The 26,228-nt window shown below is 34.9% G+C and overlaps 2 protein-coding genes across 25 annotated transcripts in view; one reads left to right on the top strand and one right to left on the bottom strand.

Moving 5' to 3' along the window:
* Window positions 1-1,105: 1,105 nt before the first annotated feature.
* On the bottom strand, window positions 1,106-23,624 carry traf3ip2b (TRAF3 interacting protein 2b). 5 transcript variants are annotated; one of them, XM_073917178.1, is made up of 9 exons: window positions 21,606-23,624; window positions 9,584-10,086; window positions 7,852-7,894; window positions 7,366-7,433; window positions 7,166-7,263; window positions 6,009-6,077; window positions 4,064-4,180; window positions 1,483-1,557; window positions 1,106-1,397 (listed from the first exon to the last, which is right to left on the bottom strand). In XM_073917178.1, the coding sequence occupies exons 1-9, from the start codon at window positions 21,794-21,796 to the stop codon at window positions 1,251-1,253; spliced, it is 1,311 nt and encodes a 436-aa protein (XP_073773279.1). In that variant the 5' UTR covers window positions 21,797-23,624; the 3' UTR covers window positions 1,106-1,250. The 5 variants fall into 5 exon arrangements, with proteins under 5 accessions (XP_073773279.1, XP_021335592.1, XP_073773281.1 ...); XM_021479917.3 differs by lacking the exon at window positions 21,606-23,624 and adding an exon at window positions 13,795-13,988; XM_073917180.1 differs by lacking the exon at window positions 21,606-23,624 and adding an exon at window positions 13,795-13,988 and having other exon boundaries at window positions 9,584-10,082.
* The window catches only part of LOC101884241 (CLIP-associating protein 1-B), an 81,863-nt gene continuing 71,531 nt past the window's right edge, over window positions 15,897-26,228 (top strand). For 18 of the 20 annotated variants that reach the window (XM_073917160.1, XM_073917156.1, XM_073917161.1 and 15 more), the window contains exons 1-2: window positions 15,897-15,996; window positions 23,853-24,237. In XM_073917160.1, the coding sequence (XP_073773261.1) occupies window positions 24,043-24,237 (195 nt within the window). In that variant the 5' untranslated portion in view covers window positions 15,897-15,996; window positions 23,853-24,042. The remainder of the gene's footprint in view (window positions 15,997-23,852; window positions 24,238-26,228) is intronic. The other 2 variants (XM_073917147.1, XM_073917143.1) reach the window with 1 other exon arrangement.

The following is a 26,228-nucleotide window of genomic DNA, read 5'->3' as shown; positions in this document are numbered from 1 at the left end:
TATGGCAATAAATATCATGTGAAACGGCACTCAAACTCACATTACTAGTATTTAACACTGAATAAGGCACTTGAGGTTTACCTGAGGCCGTCATAGTTTTCTGTTGTTCACCTGCAAGGCATAAAATATTAATTCGAGGTGTTGGTCAGGACAAAAACTAATTTTAATATAGAGAATATTCCTGCTATTGGGTGCCGTTGCTTTTATTTAGAACATGATTTATATCAGCATTTAGGCTCGATTGTCATGGAGCTTCAGCATCAACACTTGACCGAGGGTGTGTCTGAAGTTGCGATCGCCGATGGGGTATTTGCATAAAGCGATCTGATTGGCTGACGCTACCATTAGCGCTTGAAAAGTTGAGAATATTCCAACTTCTGCAGCGAGCAATGCCTCTGAAGCGGCACTGACGGATCCACAATGCTGTACGGGAAAAGCCTGACGTCACCCATTCAAAGTAAATAGGAAGCGTTGATGCTGATGCCCTGCTCCTGTCCCCAATCTGGCAACCTGCACTTACATTTGTTTTGATCCAGGAGTGCAATACCTAGTTCAACCACTGGGTGTCAAACTTACATACTGCACCTTTAAGGTCTGGCTGAAGTGGTATACAAATATGTACTTAACACCCTTTAAATAATGTATAAATGCACTAATAATGCACCCTTAACTGCCATTATGAATGACCAAGAACCACAGATCCAGCTCAAAATCTACTTTAATCTTCTACTGACGACAAAAAGGAGTTAAGTTGCCTTAAATAATATTTACTTGCACTGAAATTAATAATTCATCAAATGTACTCACTGTGTTAATGCATGTTTTAGCATTTTACCTACGATTAATTAAATTCCTGCATGTATTTAATTTCTGTAAGTGCATTTATAATTACTCCCTTACACCTTAACCCAACCCTCACCACCAAACCTGACCCGTATCCCAGCTCAAGACCACCACAAGTCTTCTGCAATACATTATCAACACATGAAGTACACTGTGTTTATATTTTTAGGTAAGAACTTATTAGTTAAGGTATGAAGTGGGACCTAAAAGTGAGTAACATCTTGGATGACTTGAGGGTGAGTAAACAAACAGGACACTCTCATTATTTACATTAACTTTCCCTTTAATTATGGGGTCAAATAGACAAATAAAATCAGTTAAACCCTGCTCACAACCTGAATACAATGCCAAATAAGAAAAGTGTGTGTGTGTGTGTATAGCATGTGTGTGTGTGTGTGTGTTTTCCTCTACAGTGGGATGGAGAAGATAGCAGGCAGGGATCCCACCGGTGGAGGCCTGTACTTCTCCACTCTCATTAACCTGCGCAGAATATCATCGCGGTCCGCCGGCCAGCTGTACACGTGTGTGTTCTGGAGCCATGCTGGAACGTAACACTGAAAAACAACAACAGGACAGCCGTCTACAGGACAGTCCCACTCAGACCAGATTAACCGGTTAGTGAAAACTAGTCATACAAACCTTTTTGGCCCCCGGGAACAGGATAGGAATGAACCTGTAGTTCCTGCAGCCGTTCTGAATGAACTCGCTCTGCAGCTGATGGAGAAAAACACACACACACACACACACACACGCATGCACTGAATAACAGCTCCGAAACATGAGCAGAAGAGTTCTGATCACATTAGTTTGGTCTTAAACTGCATTTAATAAACTGTGTTTTATTGATCATGCATGTAAATAGCAGAGCGCACTGTACTGATCACTGTGGAAATCAATGCGACAGCACGGTGGCTCAATGGTTAGCACAGTGGCTTCACAGCAAGAAGGTCGCTGGTACGAGTCCCGGCTGGGTCAGTTAGCATTTCTGTGTGGAGTTTGCATGTTCTCCCTGTGTTGGCGTGGGTCTCCTCCGGGCATACCTGCCAACACTCCTGTTTTTCCTGGGAGTTTCCCGTATTTCCTGGCCATCTCCCAGAAAACTCCTGGAATTCCACCCCCCACCCCCCGGCTCCTCAGTGTTTTGATACAGTCCCCAATGTGCAACCATCTCCATACTTGCTCCATGCCTTTCAGTTCGCGCACCCCCCCCCCACTCTTCATTAGCTCGCACATAACCCCCCTTTCCATTCTACCACCCCCCCTCCTTTCTTTGAGCACGCACACCCTCCTCCCACTACCCCCCAATGGTCTAAACACATGCGCTTTTGGGGAATTGATTAACTAAATTGGCAGTAGTGTATGAGTTTGTGTGTAAATGAGTGTGTATGGGGGATTCCCAGTACTGGGTTGTGGCTGGAAGGGCATCTGCTGAGTAAAACCTATGCTGGAATAGTTGGCAGTTCATTCCCCTGTGTTGTCCCCTGATAAATAAGGGACTAAGCTGAATGAAAATGAATGAATGGAGCAGCTATACATTTTATAATAATGAAATAATAATAATAACTGTAATAAAATAAATATAATTAATATAATAGTTATAATTGTAACTATTAAAATATTACATTGCATGTTCATTTGTCTTCTTTATTGTCATGTCATTATTATTTTAGTGCATTGAATATACTGTGCATATAAAAATATGATATTTTATAAAATAATTCTATTATTTATGCTTTTATTTTATTATTTTAATGCACTACCCACTTGTGTTCATGCTCATTTATTCATATTATTTTACTTTATTTTATCAAATTATTATATACTTGTTTTTTATTTAATTATTTTAATGTGTTGCATACTTTGTGCATATCAAAATATTACAATGCATGTTGATTCAATCAAATCACTTTGATTGTCACATCATCAGCAGTACGTGTGCCATGATGAGTGAAAAGCTTAGGAAACAACCAAGATTATTATTCTATAGTTTTGTTATTATTATTATTATTATTATTAATATTATTAATATTTTATGTTTATTATTATTATATTTTATTATTGTTATTATTATTATTATTATTATATTATTATTTGTATATTATTATTATTTATATTAATATTAGTGGTATATTATTTTTATATTATTACTATTATTATTATTATTTATATTATTATTATTATTATATTATTATTATTATTATTATTATTATTATTATATTATATATTTTTTAAATTATTACATTATTATTATTATATTATAATTATTATAATTATTGTATTATTATTATTACATTTTTATTATAATTTTTATTATATTATTATTTTATTAATATTACTACTATTTAACTGCATGAAGTATTTTTTGCATATTAAAATATTACATTCCAGCTTATTTTTCTTCGTTGTCAGATTCTTTTTTTTTATTTTACTTGCACGGTGCCCGGCTGGGTCAGTTGGCATTTCAGTGTGGAGTTTGCATGTTCGGTGCTCCAGTTTCCCCCACAGTCCAAACACATGCTGATGAACCAATTGATGTACTAAGTTGGCCGTAGTGTATGTGTGTGTGTGGGTGTTTCCCAATACTGGCTTGCAGTGTAAAACTTATGCTGGAATAGTTGGTGATTCATTCCGCTGTGGTGTCCTCTGAAATAGAGACTGAGCCAAAGGAAAATGAATGAATGAATGAATAGTAAAGTAACTGTATACATGTAATTGTATTTTGAGCATATTAGAGTACATATAGTGCATCATATTTTAGCAAATGTTACTTTGCGTGCTCATGCTAAATTCTTGGAAACATTCATTCATTCATTTTCTTTTCAGCTTAGTGCCTTTATAAATCTAGGGTTGCCACTGTGGAATGAACCGCCAACTTATCCAGCATATGTTCTACACAGTTGATGCCCTTTCAGCTGCGACACATCACTGGAAAACACCCATACACACACAGTCACACACACACACACACACACACACACACTACGGGCAGTTTAGTTAATCAGTTCCCCTATAGCGCATGTGTTTGGACTGTGGGGAAAACCGGAGCACCAAGAGGAAACCCATGCCAACACAGGGAGAACATGCAAACTCCACACAGAAACGCCAACTGACTCAGCTGGGACTCGAACCAGCGACCTTCTTGCTGTGAGGCTACATTTGAGCAGAATAATCAGACTGATTTTAATGAGCAGTAGTATCATTATTGTTGTGTTTTTCAGACCTGCTTGTGGATGTACACAGTGTTGCTGGTCCTCTCGTCGCTCTCCACGCTGATGTTTCCGCTGCAGATCGTCTCATAATATCTCAGACTGATGATGATGATGATCAGGTAATCTTTCTGCCGGAGAGATGCACAAATAAAACAAGCTGCTGTTATTCCAGCTAAAATTAAACAGATAAGACTTTCTCCAGAAGAAAAAAATAAATATTATAGGAAATACTGAGCAGATTTGCTTGCTCCGTTAAACATCACATGAGATTTCACAAATACACATACAGTTGAAGTCGCAATTATTCGCCCTTCTCTGCATCTTTCTTTTAATATTTCCCAAATTATGTTTAACAGATTCAGGAATTTTCTTGTTCTTATTTGTCTTATTTCAGCTAGAGTAAAATCAGCTTTTCATTGTTTTAAACTCATATTAAGCTCAATATTATTGGCCCCTTCAGCAATATTAGTGTTGGATTGTCTCCAGAACAAACCACTGTTATACAATGACTTGCCTAATTACCCTAACTTTACCCTAATTACCCTAGTGAAGCCTTTACATGTCACTTTAAGCTGAACACTAGTGTCTTGAAGAATATCTACACTGTAAAAAATGGCCGTGATTTCAACGGTAAAATACTGTAAAAATGCTACAGTACAAATCCGTAACCTGGTTAACGGTATGTTTCCTTAATATATACGGCGAATAACTGTAAATTGATTTTCCCAGAATTCCCTGCATGGCACATCACTTTTTATGCACTTTATTGACATTAATATGGATCTTTTTAGCTGTTCCCCCATCAGTTATGTACATTGGAGATTTATGTTACATCTAATGTTGATAAACAATGTTTATTTCATGACTTTAATTTTATGCGTGTTACCATACTGCTGTGTGAATGGCACTGAGCACCTTCTATATGCTGATACTCTTTTCTGCTTGTGGGAGAAGTTGATTGTGATGAGCATTGGCTCATTTTGTAACTTTCTCATCACCACCTGAATTTGGGTGTGCTGATGTGTCTAACTGTAACAAAAGATGTGTAGATGTTGATCATTCAGAATACAGACATATTACGTCTACAAATTAATAAAATACGGTAATTTACTGTAAAAATGAAAAATTGCTTTTACAGTTTGTACCGTGTTTTTAACGGTAAAGTACTGGCAACCACTGCTGCCGGTTTTTTTACCGTAAATTTTACGGATTGATTTTTTACAGTGTAGTCTAATATTATTTACTGTCATCATGGCAAAGATAAAATAAATCAGTTACTAGAGATGAGTTATTAACACTATTATGATTAGAAATGTGCTGAAGAAATCTGCTCTATGTTAAATAGAAATAGGGGACGTCTGAATTATTTGCCGCCCTTTGAATTTTTCTTTCTTTTTGAAATATTTCCCAAATTATGCTTAACAGAGCAATGAAATTTTCACAGTATGTCTGATAATATTTTTTCTTCTGGAGAAAGTCTGATTTGTTTTATTTCGGCTAGAATAAAAGCAGTTATTTATTTTTTAAACACCATTTTAAGGTCAATATTATTAGCCCCTGTACGCTAGATTTTTCCAATAGTCTACAGAACAAACCACTGTTATACAATAACTTGCTCAATTACCCTAACCTGCCTAGTTAACCTAATTACCCTAGTTAAGCCTTTAAATGTCACTTTAAGCTGTATAGAAGTGTCTTGAAGAATATCTAGTCTAATATTATTTACTGTCATCATGACAAAAATAAAATAAATCAGTTATTAGAGATGAGCTATTAACACTGTTATGATTAGAAATGTGTTGACAAAACCTGCTCTACGTTAAATAGAAATTGATGAAAAAATAAACAGGGAGGCGAATAATTCTCACTTCAACTGTATGTATATATAATTATTATTATTATTTTTTCTCACTGTTTTTAAAATGCAAAACTATGATAGCCTCCGTTTACACGCACCTCATTGAGATATCTCTCCATACAGTCAATTTTACTGATGCTGTTGAGCTGCTGCTCGAAAACATCGATCTGCGCACACAGAAAACACACTTTCTGAACACTGGAACATGAAGACCTTCGTGAAATATAAATGTAAATAATCAAGTTTCAAATGAACAATAATCTGCGTATAGCTGAAGAGTTATATCCTTTGGTTTTTAATTATATCATTCCATTGGAAACCGTAACAGCCCAGCTATGAGTGACATTAACCTGTGTCTTCCTGACTACTGGCTGAGCCGAAGTGATGCAAGTGTTACGGGAAGGGTTTCAACAACTCTTCCTTTGTCTTTGGGTGATACTTTCAGGCCAAAGGAACCCCCTTGTTGATAAACTTGTGTGACCAGTGGCTGAGCAAGTTTTTACACCTACCTACCTACTTCATTTGCATGCTTTGTTTAGCCATCTCCACCTAGCCACTTCCCTCCTTCTAAAAACATATAGACTCATTTTAGTCTTGCTTACAGACTTGTGATAAAACTTGCAGACTGCAAACTGGTAAGAGTCTTCAGTAAGCTCTTGCAGACTCGTGAACTTCTTGAGGAAGCTGTATGACTGCAGATTAACCAACACGTCTCAGTAAAGAACTTCTTCTGCTTGTTTGAGTCTCCTGGACTGGGTTCGTTCGTTTGTTCGTTCGTTCGTTCATTCCTTTATTCATTCATTTTCCTTCAGCTTACTCCCTTATTCATTAGGGGTTGCCACATCGGAATGAACCGCTTACTAATCCAGCATATGTTTTATGCTGCGGATGCCCTTGCAGCTGAAACCCAGTACTGGGAAACACCCATACACACTCATTCACACACAAACACACTCATACACTATGGCCAATATGGTTCATCCTGCCGAGCACTCGGAGGAAACCCATGCCAACATTGGAAGAACATGCAAACTTCACACAGAGATACCCAGCTGGGACTCGAACCAGTGAGCTACTCACTGACTCACCTTGTCGGAGTAAATGTAGAGTAAATAGTGAACAAATTGTTATTTTTAGTGTGAACCGTCCCTTTAATAGTGTGTTTTTGCTGTACATGTCTACTTTTACAGTCCTGTTCTTGTTACATTACTGCTCTTGTTTTAAATAAATGTATTATTATTATTATTATTATTACGTGTGTGTCGAAGCCGTTGTTCCTCAACAGAGACACAAACTTGATGATCTCCTTCAGATGCTCTTCACTGTCCGCCTCGTATGTCACAAACACTTTTCCTGCATGCAGAAACACACACACACACACACACACACACACACACGGCGGTCAGAGAAATGAGTGGCTTGTGTGTTAAACTGTAGACAGCAAGTAGAACTCACTCTGTTCCTGTGGCAGGTGTGTGATGCTCTGATTGGCCGCCGGTCTGGAGTTTAATGGTGCATGGGCACTGAAAACACACACACATACATATACACATACACACACACACACACACACAGAGACACACACACACATGGAAAAGCAGACAGATTTTTTTAAATATACAGACAACTGTTTATGATACAAGAAGATTGTAGAATTCTAAATCGATTAATAACTAATATGATGTAATTTTTTCCTTTTGAACACCTTAGATAATTATTGGATTCTTTAATTATTGTTTTAACACTCAGTATTTGTGTATGTAAAATGCCTTCTTGTGATTAAAATACCACATTTCATGCTAGTAAAAACTCTACAGGTCAACAGTACAACATTATTATTATCATCAATAACAACCACATGAATTATTATTACAAGAAATACTTTTAACATATCTAAAATATTTGTTGATATTAGTGTTCAACAGCAGCTAAAAGACTCACTTTTCAGAAAAGTGTGTGTCCACTTGTCTGTACTGCGTCAGTCCTGTAAGATAAAGCAAAAGTATAGATGTAAGAATATAGTATATTATATTATAGGATTTAATATTTACTTTACTTTTTAGTCATGACCTACTGACTTTCTGTACTTCAACACTGAACCAAACTGAATCAACACTGAACCAAACTGAATCAACACTGAACCAAACTGAATCAACACTGAAACAAACTGAATCAACATTGAATCAATCTGAATCAACACTGAACCAAACTGAATCAACACTAAACCAAACTTAATCAACACTGAACCAAACTGAAAAACACTGAATCAAAACTGAACCAAACTGAATCAACACTGAACCGAACTGAAAAACACTGAATCAAAACTGAACCAAACTGAATCAACACTGAACCAAACTGAAAAACACTGAATCAAAACTGAACCAAACTGAATCAACACTGAACCAAACTGAAAAACACTGAATCAAAACTGAACCAAACTGAATCAACACTGAACCAAACTAAAAAACACTGAATCAAAACTGAACCAAACTTAATCAACACTGAACCAAACTGAATCAACATTGAATCAACACTGAACCAAACTTAATCAACACTGAACCAAACTAAATAAACAATGAACCAAACTGAATCAACATTGAATCAATCTGAATCAACACTAAACCAAACTGAAACAACACTGAACAAAACTCAATAAACACTGAATCAAAACTGAACCAAACTTAATCAACACTGAACCAAACTGAATCAACATTGAATCAATCTGAATCAACACTGAACCAAACTGAATCAACACTGAACCAAACTGAATAAACACTGAATCAATACTGAACCAAATCAACACTGAACCAAACTGAATTAACACTGATTTAAATGAACACCGAACTGAACTGAATCAACACTGGACCAAATTGAATCAACACTAAACCAAACTTAATCAACTCCGAACCAAACAGAATTAACACTGAACCAGACAGAATCAACATTGGTGCAAATTAACACTGAACCACACTGAATAAATACTCAATCAAATCAGCTCTGAACTAAATCAACACTGAACAAAATTGAATCAACACTGAACCAAGTTAACACTGAACCAAACTGAATCAACACTGAACCAAACTGAATAAACAAACTGAATCAACACTGAATCAAACTGAATCAACACTGAACCAAACTGAATCAACACTAAACCAAACTGAATGAGCACTGAACCAAACTGAATCAACACTAAACCAAACTGAATGGACACTGAACCAAACTGAATCAACACTAAACCAAACTGAATGGACACTGAACCAAACTGAATCAACACTAAACCAAACTGAATGAACACTGAACCATGACTGACACCTGCTCTGTCAAGCTCCTTTGTGATGATGATGACGGATGGTTAAAAAATGTCTCTCCTGTCCACAGTGGAAGTTACACCCCTGCCAAAAGCTATGTACAAGTTCTCATAAGAGACTGAGTCTAGTGTCTGACCTCTTTTAGTGCACTTTGGACCATTTACACTTTCAGTTTAAGGTCTCAGTAGTTTTACTTGTAACCCTTGTGTGCTGTTACCCATTTAGCCTCTTCCCAAATATTGAACAATACACGAAGGTTAAAGATCAAAGTCACTGAAACACACAGTAACTGTATTATAACTTCACTGTGATCAATGTAATGCGTGCTAAATAACCGCAGTAACACTCTCCGAGGCGTCTCTCACCTGAGGGTCTGTAGATCTGTTGTTGTGGTGCTGGACGGCACTGAGTGCAGCACGGTGGACGCATGTACGTGTCAGGATATGACGGCAGCGGCGGCTGATGATGGTAAAAGTCCCCTGAATGCAAGAATGAGTGCAGAGATCTGGGATGCTCCAGACTCACGAGACTCGGGCTACAGCTGCCAGGCAGAGAGTGAGGCCTGCTGGGAAAAAACGAGCCGCTGTCTGAAAGCGTGTGGTAGAGCGCTGATGGCAGACTTTGAGGAGAAGCCCTCAGCTCGACCCAACTGGGGAACGGCGTCTGATGGGTCAACGATGGAGGCGGATGCTGATGAGAGAAGATGGCATTGGTGCGCTGGTGAACGTTGTGCGTAGGTTGTGGGACGGTTGTGGAATGATTGAGAAGGATGTCTGACTCAAACTCTTGGCTGCTGGTTTCGTCGTTCTCCTCTGGAGAGTTCAGAGATGTGTATTGATCGCTGCTGTGGGCCATGTGGGACAGCTGTCTGAAATAAAGAAGAAACTCATTACAAATGAGGGAAACTATAATGCATGGAGAAAATGCAAAGGTGCCCTGTAAAGAAAATCTGGGTATACCTAGTTGACTAGTTGAATAATAAAGAGATCAGTCTGTGGAAATGGGCATACAGTGAGCCACAGACACCATTGTTTCCTCGTTCTTGTGTAAATGAAGTCAGTGTAAATCCCCGGTGAACATCAGAACACAAAGCAGACTGTTGCGTGACTAACAGTGCATGCTCTTAGCATTTGCATGTACTTTAGGTTGTTTATCTGGACCTGACGAGCATCCATGTCATCAGGATAACACAGACTCATATGTGGTTCTGGGATAATTAATATGCACGCCTCGGGCTGCATTTTGTAAGCTACAACATTTCCTAGTTGCTGTGTTACTATGGAACCAACAGAATCACTACAGCGAATAAATTACTATTGTCGCTGTGTTACCGTGGCAACTATAGAATCACCACAGCAGATGAACTACTATAGACGCTGTGTTACCATGGCAACTGTAGAATCACCACTACAGATTAATTACTAAAGTTGCTGTCACCATGGCAACTATAGAATTAATAAAGCAGTTAAACTACTATAGACGCTGTGTTACCATAGCAACTTTAGAATCATCACAGCAGAAAAATTACTATAGTCGCCGTGTTACCATGGCAACTATAGAATCACCACAGCACATCAACTACTATAGATGCGGATTTACCATGGTAACTTTAGAATCACCACACCAGATAAATTGCTATATTTGCTGTTACCATGGCACCTGTAGAATCACCACAACAGATGAATCACTGTAGTTGCTGTGTTACCATGGCAACTATAGAATCACCACAACAGATTAATTACTATAGTCGCCGTGTTACCATGGCAACAATAGAATCACCACAGCAGATGAACTACTATAGACACTGTGTTACCATGGCAACTATAGAATAACCACAGCACATGAACTACTGTAGATGCTGTTTTACCATGGTAACTTTAGAATCACCACACCAGATTTATTGCCATAGTAGCTGTGTTACTATGGCAACTATAGAATCATCACAGCAGATAAATTGCTATAGTTGCTGTGTTACCATGGCAACTATAAAATCACCACAGCAGATGAATTAACATAGTTGCTGTGTTACCATGGCAACTATAGAATCACCACAACAGATCAATTGAAGTGCTTAACAGTACTGTGGTTTAAAAAGCAGAATGGTTTTTACTAGAATGACTAGAGTATTTTCCATGTGGTGAGAGATGATCAAAGGAACCTTGCTCAAAAGATTAGAGGAACAGAGAAAGTGAAAGTTCTGGAAAAACAGACCTTTAAAAGTCACTTAAAAAAACTTGTTACATCTAAAGAGCGCTATATTATAGATTGTGCTTGTAAAAGATTAAACATATGTTAACTACAGATATCTTCTTCACACACTGACAGAAACAACAGCATGACTTCTGAAAGCTGTCAGTGACCAGGTACGACAGAAAGAGGTCAGCGCTGTTTTCTGTGTAACATCCACCCATACAGCGTCCCTAAATAGGACACACTGCATTATGACTCTTTATCTGTGTGTACCAGAAACCTGCAGCTTGTGCAAAACTTCAGACCACAACTGAGAGCTTCTGCCATGCAAGCACTTACACAGAACATCAACCTTTATTCAATATAGATCACCATTCTGCGTTTCAAAGCTTGACGGGTTGATGAAGTGATGCTTCATCAGTTTTCAATGCAAGTGTATAAAGTCGTTAAAAGTGAGGGAAAAGGAGTAAGTTATTAAACAATGGCAGGAAGAGTCATTTAGAGACGAGCACAGCTTTATCACTGATAATCTGATTCAAATGCTTCCTGTCACTTTACTTATAAAACCAAGAATTGGCATCTGTGCGTGTGTGTGTGTCTATTAAGTTACAAACAGAAAACACTGGATTATTTTAATTAAATCATTTTATTTTAATTTATTTTAATTTAATTAATTTTTAAAATTTAATTGAACTTAATTTAATTCGATTTTTAAATTTAATTTATTTTATATATTTTTCTATTTTTAACTAATTTAGTTTATAATTTAATTTAACTAGATTTTTAAATTAAATTTAATTCATGTATTTTATTTTATATATTTTTATTTTTAATTAATTTATTTTATAATTTAATTTAATATCACTGTCATCCCAACTGCCGTTTTACAAGTTAAAATAAAATATAGTGTCATATACAATATATGTATTGATTTAAAACATCAATTAATTCACACACTCTAAAAATGCTGCGTTGTTTTAACCAAGTGTTTGGTTAAATATGAATCCACCTGATATTGGGTAGGTTTTTCAAGTTAATTTAAATGACACTTTTTAACCCAACGGTTGGGTTTGTCTTCAATTGACCCTACGTGTATTAAAACAACCCAGCATTTTATAAGTGTACTTATTCTTACAAAATTCCATAAATTTGTGGCAACATATACTAATTATGGTATTTATTTATTCATTCATTTTCCCTTTCCCATAGTCCCTTTATTAATCTTTATTAAACTTATCCAGCATTTGTTTTATGCAGCAGATGCCCTTCCAGCTGCAACCCATTACTGGGAAAATTATATTATATTATAAATTATATTAAATTATAATATATATATATATATATATATATATATATATATATATATATATATATATATATATATATATATATATATATACTGAAATATATTAATAAGTCAATAATATAATAATATAATTTAATAATATATATATATTTAATGTAAATATTATTATTGACTTATTAATATATTTCAGTAGTTGGGTTGTGGTTGTGAGGTCAAATATAGACAAATCCTGCATTTTTATTTTAGTGTATTCATTATTACTAAATTAAATAAATATATACAGTAATTACAAAATAATTTGTGGCAAAATTTTCTAATTATGGTATTCATATTTAATGTAAATATAATTTTTAATAGTATTTTATTGAATTATTCATTAAATGAAAATATGTTAATACTCACGATAAAAATGCTGGGTTGTAACATAATGTTGGGTTAAACAGGGACATTTTTAGTGTGTAGGATATGATAAATAATAAAGTATTTGATTTGTTTTTGAGAAATCGCTTTGTTTGGATCATATTTAAGCATTTAAAATGTTTGAAATATTTATAATAAAGTCATAATAAAATATATTTAATTTATTATTATTAAAAATATAAACAAATATATTGAAAATATAAGAATATAATAAATACGTTTTTTGGATTTGTTTATTTTAAATAAATAAATAAATAAATGTACGTGTTAATAAAGCCTAATATTGAATTAAATATATTCAATATAATGTTTACATTTTAACTGAGATATATTTATACATATATTAATTATATATTTTTTTAAATACCTAAAGCTGTTTATTTATAATTTAATAACAGTTATTATGATACTGTAAATACTGTATGATACAGAAATGATATTTAAATGTGTTTATATTTGCCTCATTATAAGTTCACTTTTAATAAGGGCGTTTGCTAAAGGCTATATTTAAACAAATGTAGGCTAAATGTAAATTACACAAAAAACACTTTCTTATGATCATCTTTAAAATGAAACTGATATATGAGCCACTTTCTCACCGTTCGACTACATGACTTCTACTATTGATGTAAATTATGAGACTTGAAGGCAGAAACTCACCTGAGGAATCACTTCCGGAAGTCTAGCAGTTTTCTGAAATAATCTGACATGATCTTGAGGCTCTTTTAATAGCCTTGACAGCGATTTAGACGGAAAATAACGCGAATTCCAGTAAAATCTTGTTATGTGTCCGTTCAGCGTCAAACTAGATGTTGATTTCGCTTCGGGTGTCGGAGGAGGAGCGGAGAGCTGATGATGATTTACTGCACTGGGAGGAGTAAAATACACAATAACTCCACACCCACAGCCCACAGGACGATTCAGTTGATGTTTTTTGGCTAAAATCTATTTTATTGCATGCTAAGTAGAATATATTTTATAACTGGGGCTCAAATCAATAACACTTATTTATGAAATCAATAACCTATTTGATTTAAGCAGTCGGATGTATTTCAGGGATAATTAAAGATCAGATATTTCCATCTACACACTACAGATCTAATGTATCCATATTTTTGTGTTTAAAGAATGTAAAAGAAAATAATTAAGCATGTATTTTTGAATGTTTTACACAGATATTTAGGTCTATACACTGTAACCAAAATATATGATCGATTTGTTATGTCAAAATGTGTGTTAAGAGGTCATTGTTACTTATTAAAGTAAGTTAATCATGTTCTAACTTAATTTTGGAAGTTATGCAGGCTGTTTTGAGTCAGTTTAACATGATATAAGTTCAATGGACTCATAGGGTTAGTTTGATTTAGCTTAAAAATGTGAGGCAACCAGGATTTTTTTAGTGTATAAACTATTATTATTTATTTTTTATTAGCATAATTTTTATTGTTATTAGTTTCATCATCATCATCATCATCATTATTATTATTATTATTATTATTGTTATTATTATTATCAATATTTTTATTAGTATTATTAATATTATCATCATAATCATTATTATCATTATTATTATATATGTTTTATCAATATTTTTATTTGGGTTATTAATAACATCATTATTATTAATAATATTGTTGTTGTTATTATTATTTTATTATTATAATTATTTTTATTAGTATTATTATTATCATTATTATTTTATTTTATTACCATTATTTTTATTATTCATTATTATTTTTATCATCATCATCATCATCATCATTATTATTATTAATATTATTAATTAATTTTATTATTATCATTATTATTATTATCATTATTTTTATTAGTATTAAAATAATAATAATAATAATAATAATTATTATTATTATTATCATTATTATCATTATTATTTTTATTTACTTACTTTCCTTCAGCTTATTCCCTTATTTATCTGCAAATTTATTATTTATTTAATTTTAATTTCTAATATTTAATATATATATTTTAAACGTAGGGCATGGAGAAAAAAATTTAGAGAAATAAATGCATATATTACAGCCATATTACTTCTATAAATTATTTCTATAAATGTCTGCAAATTTAGTTACATTCGTTTTCATGATTTATTTTTTTACATTATTCATTCGATTACATTAATAAACAATATTAATATTAGAAATACATTAAACAAATATAACAAAAGAAAAATAATATTAAGTAATGCTGACTTAATAAATCAGATATATTGTATTTTTAAATAAATTTACACCTAAAAGTATTTAAATGTATTTATTTAATCCTTTAAAGTTTTTCCGGTTTGGTCTTCCATAAGGGGAACTTTCATAATTAACAATATTCAGCATGACGTTTATTACTTTTACTTTAATTATTAAAGTTATTTTTATATTCAAAAAAATAATAATTTCACAATAGCTCATGAAAAATAATGATAATTTAGCGTACAACTGTACAACAATTATGAATATCTTTACATCACTGTGAGAATTGGGGTGGGAATAGACGGGTAATTTAATAAAAAATTAACAATACTCAGTATAATTACTGTTTTTTCCATTACAGTGAGGGTTGTATTTAAGACTGGAATAGGGGTAGACGTTAGAAAAATACAGTTATTGGTTAATTTAATTAAATAATATGAAATAAACCGAAATAATTGATGTTTTTAAAGTTACAACCTGTGATCAGCCACCAGAGGGCGTGCTGTATTCAACAACACACAGCCGAGGCCGCTCCAACCGGCGCATGCGCACTGCAGTCCTGGCTTCTTGAAGCCGCACAATGGGCGGAGATCTCGCCGTTTCCTTCCAAACATCAACTGATGATGAAGCCACGGGAAACAAGCAGTAAACCCGACAGCAGGTACGTCTGATCCCCGATCAGCTCTTTCTCATCAGCTCTTATCACTAGTTGCGCTTTGACTCGTGCACTGTCAGAAGAGTTTGTGCATGCGCTAAATGTTATTATGTGCCACACATTCCGACCGTCCTGCATGCAAAACACATAGCAGACAGTGTAAAAGCAGATATGCATCATTTACTGTCATGCATATATATGTATTAGTGTTCACACGGAGTTTTTGAATGACATTAAACTCCAGGTGTGCTGCTTTTGCATTTGCATTTTTCCTTTTAATTAACTTTACTTTAAAACTAGGTTATAATGAATCTACTGTAATAATATTTAATTAAATATTGGCTTTATTAGAGTATGTGGAAGAGTGCATGTGCTACTAAAGAAATGGACAAATATATGAATGCTTGTGAAATGTTATGTGAATTAAAATGATAAAAATAATAATATCTAGTGTTTACAGGAAGTTTTAATTGACATAAAACTCAGAGTTGTGCATTTGTGTGTGTTTTTAAATTAACTTTACTTTAAAACTAATGTTAGAATGAATCTAGAGTTATTTATTGACTTTATTGCTGTATGTGAAAGTGTGCTACTAGTGAAATAAACAAATATATAATGCTTGTGAATTGTTATGTTAGTTAAAATGATTCAAATAATAATAATTAGTGTTTATAGGAAGTTTTAATTGACATAAAACTCAGGGTTGTGCATTTGTGTGTTTCTTTTAATTAACTTTACTTTAAAACTAATGTTAGAATTAATCTACAGTCAGATTATATGGTTAGTTATTGGCATTATTAGTGTATGTAAATGAGTGCATGTGCTACTTAAGAAATAGACAAATATATAAATGCTTGTGAAATGTGATGTTAGTTGAAATGATATTAATAATAATAATACTGTCATTGTGTATTTGATATTAAGCCAATGCAAAAATCCAAGGTGCTTTTTTGTTAGTGATGTAGAAAAGATATGCAAAAGGTCACATCTGGGTTTTATTGATACTTTTTACATCTTCATGTAAAGATTTTTACACATATTTTAACATCAATTTCACATTTAAATATTTAACCTAAAGGAGTTAGGAGTATGCATTTTAAATATGTTATTTTGTGCACTTTAATCTTTTTAATAATGCACAATACAGAATAGATTTTACAGATGAAAACAGGATTTAATATTAAACATTTTAATAATGTTTTTTAAATTAAATTCAGGCTTAACATAGGAGTATTTTTGCCATTATAAATTTAAACATATTATAATGTACAGTAATACACATGAATGCATCATTTACAGTCATGCATATATATATATATATATATATATATATATATATATATATATATATATATATATATATATATATATATATATATATTAGTGTTTACAGGGAGTTTTTGAATGACATTAAACTCAAGTTGTGCTGCTTTTGCATTTTTCCTTTTAATTAACTTTACTTTAAAACTAATGTTAGAATAAATCTAGAGTTATTTATTGACTTTATTACTGTATTTGAAAGTGTGCTACAAGTGAAATAAACAAATATATAATAATTGTGAATTGTTATGTTAGTTAAAATGAATAAAATGATAATAATTAGTGTTTACAGGAAGTTTTAATTGACAAAACTCAGGGTTGAGCATTTGTGTGTTTCTTTAAATTAACTTTACTTTAAAACTAATGCTAGAATTAATCTACAGTGAGATTATATGGTTATTTCTTGGCATTAGTTTATGTAAATGAGTGCATGTGCTACATAGGAAATGCATCTGAACTCTTCAAATAGAGTTAAACAACTTTTTACATCTTCACATAAAGATTTTTACACTTATTTTAACATGAATTTCACATTTAAATATTTAACCTAAAGGGATTAATTTAAGAGTTAGGTGTATGCAGTTTAAATATGTTATTTTGTGCACTTTAATATTTTTAATAATGTACAATACAGAGTAAATCTCACAAATAAATACAGTATTTAATATCAAACATTTTAATAATGTTTTTTTTTATTAAAATCAGGCTTAACATACGAGTATTTTGCAATTTAAATATATTATAATGTGTAAAGAAATAGACATTAATACTTTTAATAGCTTACAATAGAAAATACACTCACCGGCCACTTTATTAGGTACACCTTAATAGTACCGGATTGGACCCCTTATGCCTTCAGATCTGCCTTAATCCTTCATATCAGAGATTCAACAAGCTACTGGAAATATTCCTCAGAGATTTTGCTCCATATTGTCATGATAGCATCACACAGTTGCTGCAGATTTGTCGGCTGCACATCCATGATGCCAATCTCCCGTTCCACCACATCCCAAAGCTGCTCTATTGGATTGAGTTCTGGTGACTGTGGAGGCCATCTGAGTACAGTGAACTCATTGTCATGTTCAAAAACCAGTCTGAGATGATTTACGCTGTATGACATGGTGTGTTATCCTGCTGGAAGTAGCCATCAGAAGATGGAGACACTGTGCTCATAAAGGGATGGACATGGTCAGCAACAATACTCAGGTAGGCTGTGGCGTTGATGCTCAATTGGTACTAATGGACCCAAAGAAAATCTCCCCCACACCATTACACCACCACCACCAGCCTGAACCGCTGATACAAGGCAGGATGATCCATGCTTACATGTTGTTGAGGCCAAATTCTGACCCGAGCATCCGAATGTGTCAGCAGAAATGGAGACTCATCAGAGCAGGCAACGTTTCTCCAATCTTCTATTGTCCAGTTTTGGTGAGTCTGTGTGAATTGTAGCCTCAGTTTCCTGTTCTTAGCTGACAGGAGCGGCACCCGGTGTGCTCTTCTGCTGCTGTAGCCCATCCGCCTCAAGGTTGGACGTGTTGTGTGTTCAGAGATGCTCTTCTGTAGAGCTCGGTTGTAACGAGTGCTTATTTGAGTCACTGTTGCCTTTCTATCAGCTGGAACCAGTCTGGCCATTCTCCTCTGACCTCTGGCATCAACAAGGCATTTGCCTCCACAGAACTGCCGCTCACTGGATATTTCCACTTTGTCGGACCATGTAAACCCTAGACATGGTTGTTCGTGAAAATCCCAGTAGATCAGCAGTTTCTGAAATACTCAGAGCAGCCCGTCTGGCACCAACAACCATACTACGTTTAAAGTCACTTAAATCCCCTTTCTTCCCCATTCTGATGCTGAGTTTGAACTGCAGTAGATCGTCTTGACCATGTCTACATGCCTAAATGAATTGAGTTGCCGCATTATGATTGGCTGATTAGAAATTTGCGTTAATAAGCAGCTGGACAGGTGTACCTAATAAAGTGGCCGGTTAGTGCATTTCATAGATATATGCAACATTTAAACCTTTGAACAATGTTTTTTTTTTTTTCCAGGCTAGGCATTAAAGTATTTTTCCTACAGAGATATATTCCTACAATACAGAATATATCTAACAGATAATGCGTGCACAGGTATTTGTAAACAGTCTGTTGCTAATAACAAGCTAAAGTGCTGTTTGCTAATGTTTTACTGCGCGTTTACTTGTCAAGTTAGCCCTGACTGGTCCTGGGTTTTGTTAAGCACGCAAGTGTCAAGCAGACCATCCTGTTTATACTGAGATCTGTTGAGCAGACAGCTGCTAAACAACTGCTGGGTGAAATTAAACACTGCTAAAGTTAGATTAGCAATCACAACAGCTGCTTCATTAATACTTAATGAGTGAAAACTGAGGCTGCAGATGTCTTCAGATAAACGCAAAAACTTTGTTATGGACAAGTCCTTGCAATTTAAAGCATTTGAAAGCAGTTTTGACAGAAGTGTGTGTGGTATAGTGTGTCCACAGTCATATTGGGTCGATATAAACACAACAAGTCTACTAGTGACTTTGAGGCCCACCACAACGTGATGTAGGAGTGTGGTTTCCTGCTGAACTGATTGACAGGTGCTGATTAACATGTTCGCAAGACAGTATTTGCAAAGAAATTAGAAGAAGGATTAAAATATCCCAGTATCAACATCATCTTTTGCATTATTATCACACAGTGTCATGGTAATGCTGCGTTTATCATATGCCATAAACACCATGGTATTTGAATATGGAAATCACAAAGAACCATGATACTGCTACTGAATTTTTGCCATTAATTCATATAAATTCACTTAATTTCAATTCACCTTTATTTGTATAGCGCTTTTATTTTGTGTCAAAGCAGCTTCACAAAGAAGATCATATTAAATTGAAACAGTTTGATTTCAGTTTTCAGTGTTTAAGTTCAGTTCAGTTTAGCTCAGTTCAGTGTGGTGGATTGTGTGTGAAATGTTACATCAATTGAAGTGTTATTGTGTAAAGGTAATAATGCAACGAAATAAATAAGGTACTTTTGCTTAGTGATGCAGAGACTAAAAAAAGCATCAATAAGTCGCGACAGCATATGTTTTTATCTTAATTATGTTAAAGCAAGCTAATCATGTTCCTAAAGTTTCAAATTTAGGATGATTACTATTATTTCTTGATTTATTGGGGGGCATCCATTGATTTTTACAGTGAATATGGATCATGCATAGTAATTTATAGTAAATACTCTAGTCTGGTGTTTTTGAACAGTACCATAGTAAAACACTTAAATGTATCTGTTGTGGTGATTCTATAGTTGCTATGATAACACAACAACTATGGTAATTGATTCATTGTGGTAATTCTATAGTTGCTATGGTAACACAACAAATATGGTAATTGATCTGCTGTGGCGATTCTATAGTTGCTATGGTAACACAAAACCTATGGTAATTGATTCATTGTGATAATTCTATAGTTGCTATGGTAGCACAACAGCTACAGTAATTGATCTGCTGTGGCGATTCTATAGTTGCTATGGTAACACAACAACTATGGTAATTGATTCATTGTGTTAATTCTATAGTTGCTATGGTAACAACAACGATGGTTATTGATTCATTGTGGTAGTTCTATAGTTGCTATGGTAACACAACAACTATAGTAATTGATCTGTTGTGGTGATTATACAGTTGCTATGCTAACAAAGCAACTATTGTCATTGGTTCATTGTGATAATTCAACTGTGTTGTATAAAATCAAGTGTGCCGCAAGCCTGCGTTTGAGTGAAGGTCTCGGCCGTTAGATCGCCCCCTGGGGGCTGGCTGCAGTACAAGTCATAAAGCCCGCCTCCTCCGTGTTAATGAAAGAGACTTGAGCCCAAATAAAAAAATTAATTACACTTGCAATAAAATGTCCCGAAAGATGGTTCTGGTCGATTAAGGCACTGATTATTGTGCTGAAATAGGTGCAGATCCTCATTTTTGTAAACAGTTTGTTTTTAGCAGTAATTTAATGCTGGGCGTGTCATCGTGATTAACAGCAGTGATTGACAGTTTCTCAAAGCGCGGCGTCTGAGCTTCGGTAGAAGACTGAAGTGTTATTATTCGATTTCTGTGATATTTTACTATGACAAAATGAGTTCAGCAGTAAACTACAGTTTCTGACATACATGATCCTGGTGGAACACTGTTTATTCGCTAAGGTCAGAGCTTTTTTCGGGCTTTATTAGTTTGCTAATAAACGCCTAGCCACCCAGATAGCAAAATACACTGGGGCCAGTTCTTGCCTGCCGGAGACTTACCCCTCAGACTGACTACCTCTGCTGGACCTACTCCGGATGCCTGGACTCACTGCCCGATTCCAGCCTGAGTCAATTGAGCCAGATGCGGCGGCCGAGCGAGCAGGCGCTGCCGCATGCGAGCCAGAATCAGCCCGCGACGCCGCGACTAGGTTATGCGCTGATGCCTGGAGCTGGCGCGATTGAATCTTCATTATATAAAACCCTCACATTTGTTAACGTTATTACACCCATTTTTGTTGATATAACAACAAACGCATGCTACTATGTGAACGCAAAGTGTATCACTGAGTTTAACCTTTGAATAAAGATGCAAACAGCATAGCAATTATTTAAATAAAGGACAAAATAAATAACAATAAACCTGTATCGATTGCACAAGTATTAAATAATAATAATAATAATAAATACGAAAATGACAATAAAACTGCACAATAAAATAAACCCATTTAAGTACGGGGTATACAGGAGATCGTTAGCAGTAATTCTCTTTGTGTTTAAATAATAATCTCCACGTTGACCTCCTGTAAGGTTATTTGAACTTGCTTTATAGGACGTCTCTGCATTTTAAGTTTTGGCATGTTATTAAGTGATCTACTGAATTTGCTGTTATAAATCATTATAAGGTTCTTGAAATCGAATCTTATATAACCTAATAGAGCTGTAAATGTTAGATATTATTTATTTACATCATTTACTGTTGGCGTTTTATTTGAACACTCCAGCTAACATTAAAAAGAATGTAAATTCCTCGTTGCCAGATATAATGAAGGCATCGAATAAACCAAATGAAAACGAAGGCATAAAAATTAAATAAATAAACAATTCAAGCGAAAATGAATAAACAATATACTAGTGATGTTACAGCAGATAGACGTTGTATTAATAGTGCAAAGTTTTTTTGCACAAATTGACAAATTGCAGGGTTGGGATGTGTAAATATCCTGTTGATATTTAGTAATCTTGCTGTATTTATCTTCTAAACGCACGATTGTTCCCGCATGGTAAATCGTTATGGTGTGTAGGCTATATTTTGGGTTCTGTTGATGGCTAATTAAAAATAAAAACCTTTCTAAAAATGTACGTGTTGTTTATATGTTATTGTTCATATTTTACAAGTGTTATTTCTACCCCTATGAAGATAACAAATACCAACAACAAATATAACAATAAGAGAATATATTATTTGTGCTCATATTCAGGCTAGAGTGTATAAAAGATCGTTTATTTCTGCAGTCCACCATGTATTGCTTTTATTAAAGTTTAACAGCTTACATCACACCGTTTTTAAACCGTATATTATTGTGTTTTTTTAATGTAAGTGCTTCTATTTACATCAGTGAGCGTTTGTTATAGTGCAGACACCGGCAGTCGAGTGAGAAGTTCGGGGGGCGTGGTTGATTTTACATAAAGCGTTTGGTTGGAAGCTCGACTCCGCTCATTATCGCGGCTCCTCCTCTGGCTCCATCAGACAGTCCTTCTGCGCATGTCTGGCTCCAATTTCAGCAGTCTTTTGCGACAGTTTGTGCCCGTCAAGCAGGCGTTTTGCCCTCAAGGCGTTCAATGGCAAAAGGGGCTGTCGCGTCGTCCATATTTTTTACAGTCATTGTATAAAATACTGTTGTGGTGATTCTATAGTTGCTACGGTAACAAAACAACTACAGTAATTAATCCGTTGGAATAATTCTATAGTTGCTATGGTAACGCAATAGTAGTGTCAACACATGACTCAATACTGTAGTTTTCTCTTAAGTTGTTTTAAAAGTATACTATTGTAGTATATTTAAAAACTATTGTGTCATGGTGATTCTATAATTGCTATGGTAACACGACAACTATTGTAACTGATCCATTGTGGTAGTTCTACAGTTGCTATGGTAAAAACAATAGTAATATCAACAAATGACTGAACACTGTAGTTTTCAACAACTTTAGGGTTTATTTTGCTACAATATTACGCTACAGTATTTATTACAGTTAATACCACAGTATCCTGGCAAAGAATTAATAAAGAATTGTTAGTACTGTAATATATCCAGTGCAATACACTATTTACTATAAATTGCTTGATATATATATATATATATATATATATATATATATATATATATATATATATATATATATATATATATATATATATATATATATGTATTTTAGATGGTGGTATATATTAAATATGTAAATAAACAATCCTTTAAAATCTGTGAATTAGTGCAACAAAAATGAATATTTTAATATGCCTTGCAGGAATGATGGAGCGTGTGTTTCAGTGGATTTCCCTGCAGAAGGATTTCTTGCACTGTTCGTAACATCGCTCAGTCAACACATACTGTACTTTTAATATTTATCATCAGTCTGTGGATGAGCAGGATCTGAAAAGGCTGTTCTCAGGCCAGTTTTTGTGTCTGCATGTGTGGTTTCGACTCAGTCATCAGTCATGGAGTCCAGCATGGAGTATATCGTGGATCAGGTCACGCAGAAAGAGGTCGGACGTCGTTTTCAAGTTGCTCCAGAAATCATAGGCTACATTCTGGACAGACAAAAGTCACATGACCTGGAAGTGGACCAGAGCATGCTGGAGCGGATGGTGGACAGTCTGACTACCTCATGGATCAATGCGAGCAATTTCAAGGTGGGAGAGTTTTATTGTTGGGAGGAATGTGAATTTATTGACTTGTTTTCTACGCAATATTTGGCATTCTTGATTGATTGTTTGATGCATATTGTGGTGATTCTATAGTTGCTATGGTAACACAACAACTGTGATTTATTTGTAGGGGTGATTCTGTAGTTGCTACGGTAACCAAACAACTATGGTAATTTATCTGTTGTGGTGATTCTATAGTTGCTACAGTAACTAAACAACCATAGTAATTTATCTGTTGTTGTGATTCTATAGTTGCTATGGTAACAGAACAACTTCGTGAATTATCTGTAGTGATGATTCTATAGTTGCTACGGTAACCAAACAACTATGGTAATTTATCTGTTGTGGCGATTATATAGTTGCTATGGTAACAGAACAACTCAGTGATTCATCTGTAGTGGTGATTCTATAGCTGCTATGGTAACAGAACAACTTAGTGATTTATTAATAATAGTGATTCTATAGTTTCTACAGTAACAACTATAGTAATTTATATGTAGTAGTAATTCTATAGTTGCTATGGTAACTAAACAACCATATTAATTTTTTGTTGTTGTAGTGATTCCATAGTTGCTATGGTAACAGAAAACGTTAGTGATTTATCTGTAGTGGTGATTCTATAGTTGCTACGGTAACACAATAACAACATCAACTATAGTTTTTACAACAATTGGAAGTATCACAGTCAGTACACCAAAGTTGTAGCTGTAGTAAAAGCTAAAGAATGCTACAGTATTTATTACAGTTAATACTACAGTATGCTGGAGCATTCATTAACGAAAAGTTGTAAATACTTTAATATATGCAATACATTTTACTATAGTATGGTTTAAAAACAGTATTATATTTACTATAGTATTATAGTATCTCTATAATGTCTTCATATGCTGTACTTGGCTCATACAGTATCTCATTTATTACGATGCTTTTGTTTCGTCGGCTCATCTGCACTCCTGTGATCAATATTTATTATCCTCAGATCAGTGTTTTCCTCCTTCAGACGCAGTGTTTTCTGTCTGGCAGCATTATGTCTCTTCATGGTTTTCGGTGCGCTGCATTGATCTGACCATATCAAATATTCGGTGTTTCTGTGGGGATTCATGTTTTCACTGTTTACTTAGTCACAAACTTTATTAAACAGCATCATACTAAAAATAACAAACAAACATATAGCTTTAATACCCACAGCCATATCACCCTGCAGCCCGGTTACTCACTGAAGCTAAGCAGGTCTGACCCTGGTCAGTACCTGGATGGGAGACCACTTGGGAAAGCTAGGTTGCTGTTGGAAGTGGTGTTTGTGAGGCCAGCAGGGGGCGCTCAACCTGTGGTCTGCGTGAGTCCTAATGCCTCAGTATAGTGAAGGGGACACTACACTGTCAGTGGGCGCCGTCTTTCAGATGACACGTTAAACTGAGGTCCTGACTCCCTGTGCTCATTAAAAACCCCATGGCACTTCTCATAAAGACTAGGGGTGTAGCCCCGGTGTCCTGACCAAAGTCCCCTATCAGTACTTACGATCATGGCCTGCCAATCATTCCCATCCACCGAATTGGCTCCATCACTGTCTCTCCACTCCACCAATACCTGTGGTGAGAGCACTGGCACTGCTGTCCTGTGGCTGCCAACTATTCCAGCATATGTTTTACCCAGCGGATGCCCTTCCAGCTGCAACCCAGTACTGGACAACACCCATACACTCTCATTCACACACACACTCATACACTACGGCCAATTTAGTTCATCAGTTCCCCTACAGCGCATGTGATTGGATTGTGGGGCAAACCGGAGCACCCGGAGTAAACCCAAGCCAACACGGGGAGAACATGCAAACTCAGGCCAATCCCAATTCTACCGTTTAGCCCTTCCATTTACCCCAACCTTTAGTTTTGCGCATTCACGTGAAGGGGTCGAGGTGTCCCAATTCTTTTTAGCTTGAAGGCGTAGGGTTAAGGGAAAGGGCTAGGTAGCCCTTG

The sequence above is a fragment of the Danio rerio genome, chromosome 11 (assembly GCF_049306965.1).
Source record: "Danio rerio strain Tuebingen ecotype United States chromosome 11, GRCz12tu, whole genome shotgun sequence".
Classification (NCBI taxonomy): Eukaryota; Metazoa; Chordata; class Actinopteri; order Cypriniformes; family Danionidae; genus Danio; species Danio rerio.
The sequence above is the reverse complement of the archived record's forward strand: the minus strand, read 5'-3'. Positions and strand labels throughout refer to the sequence as shown.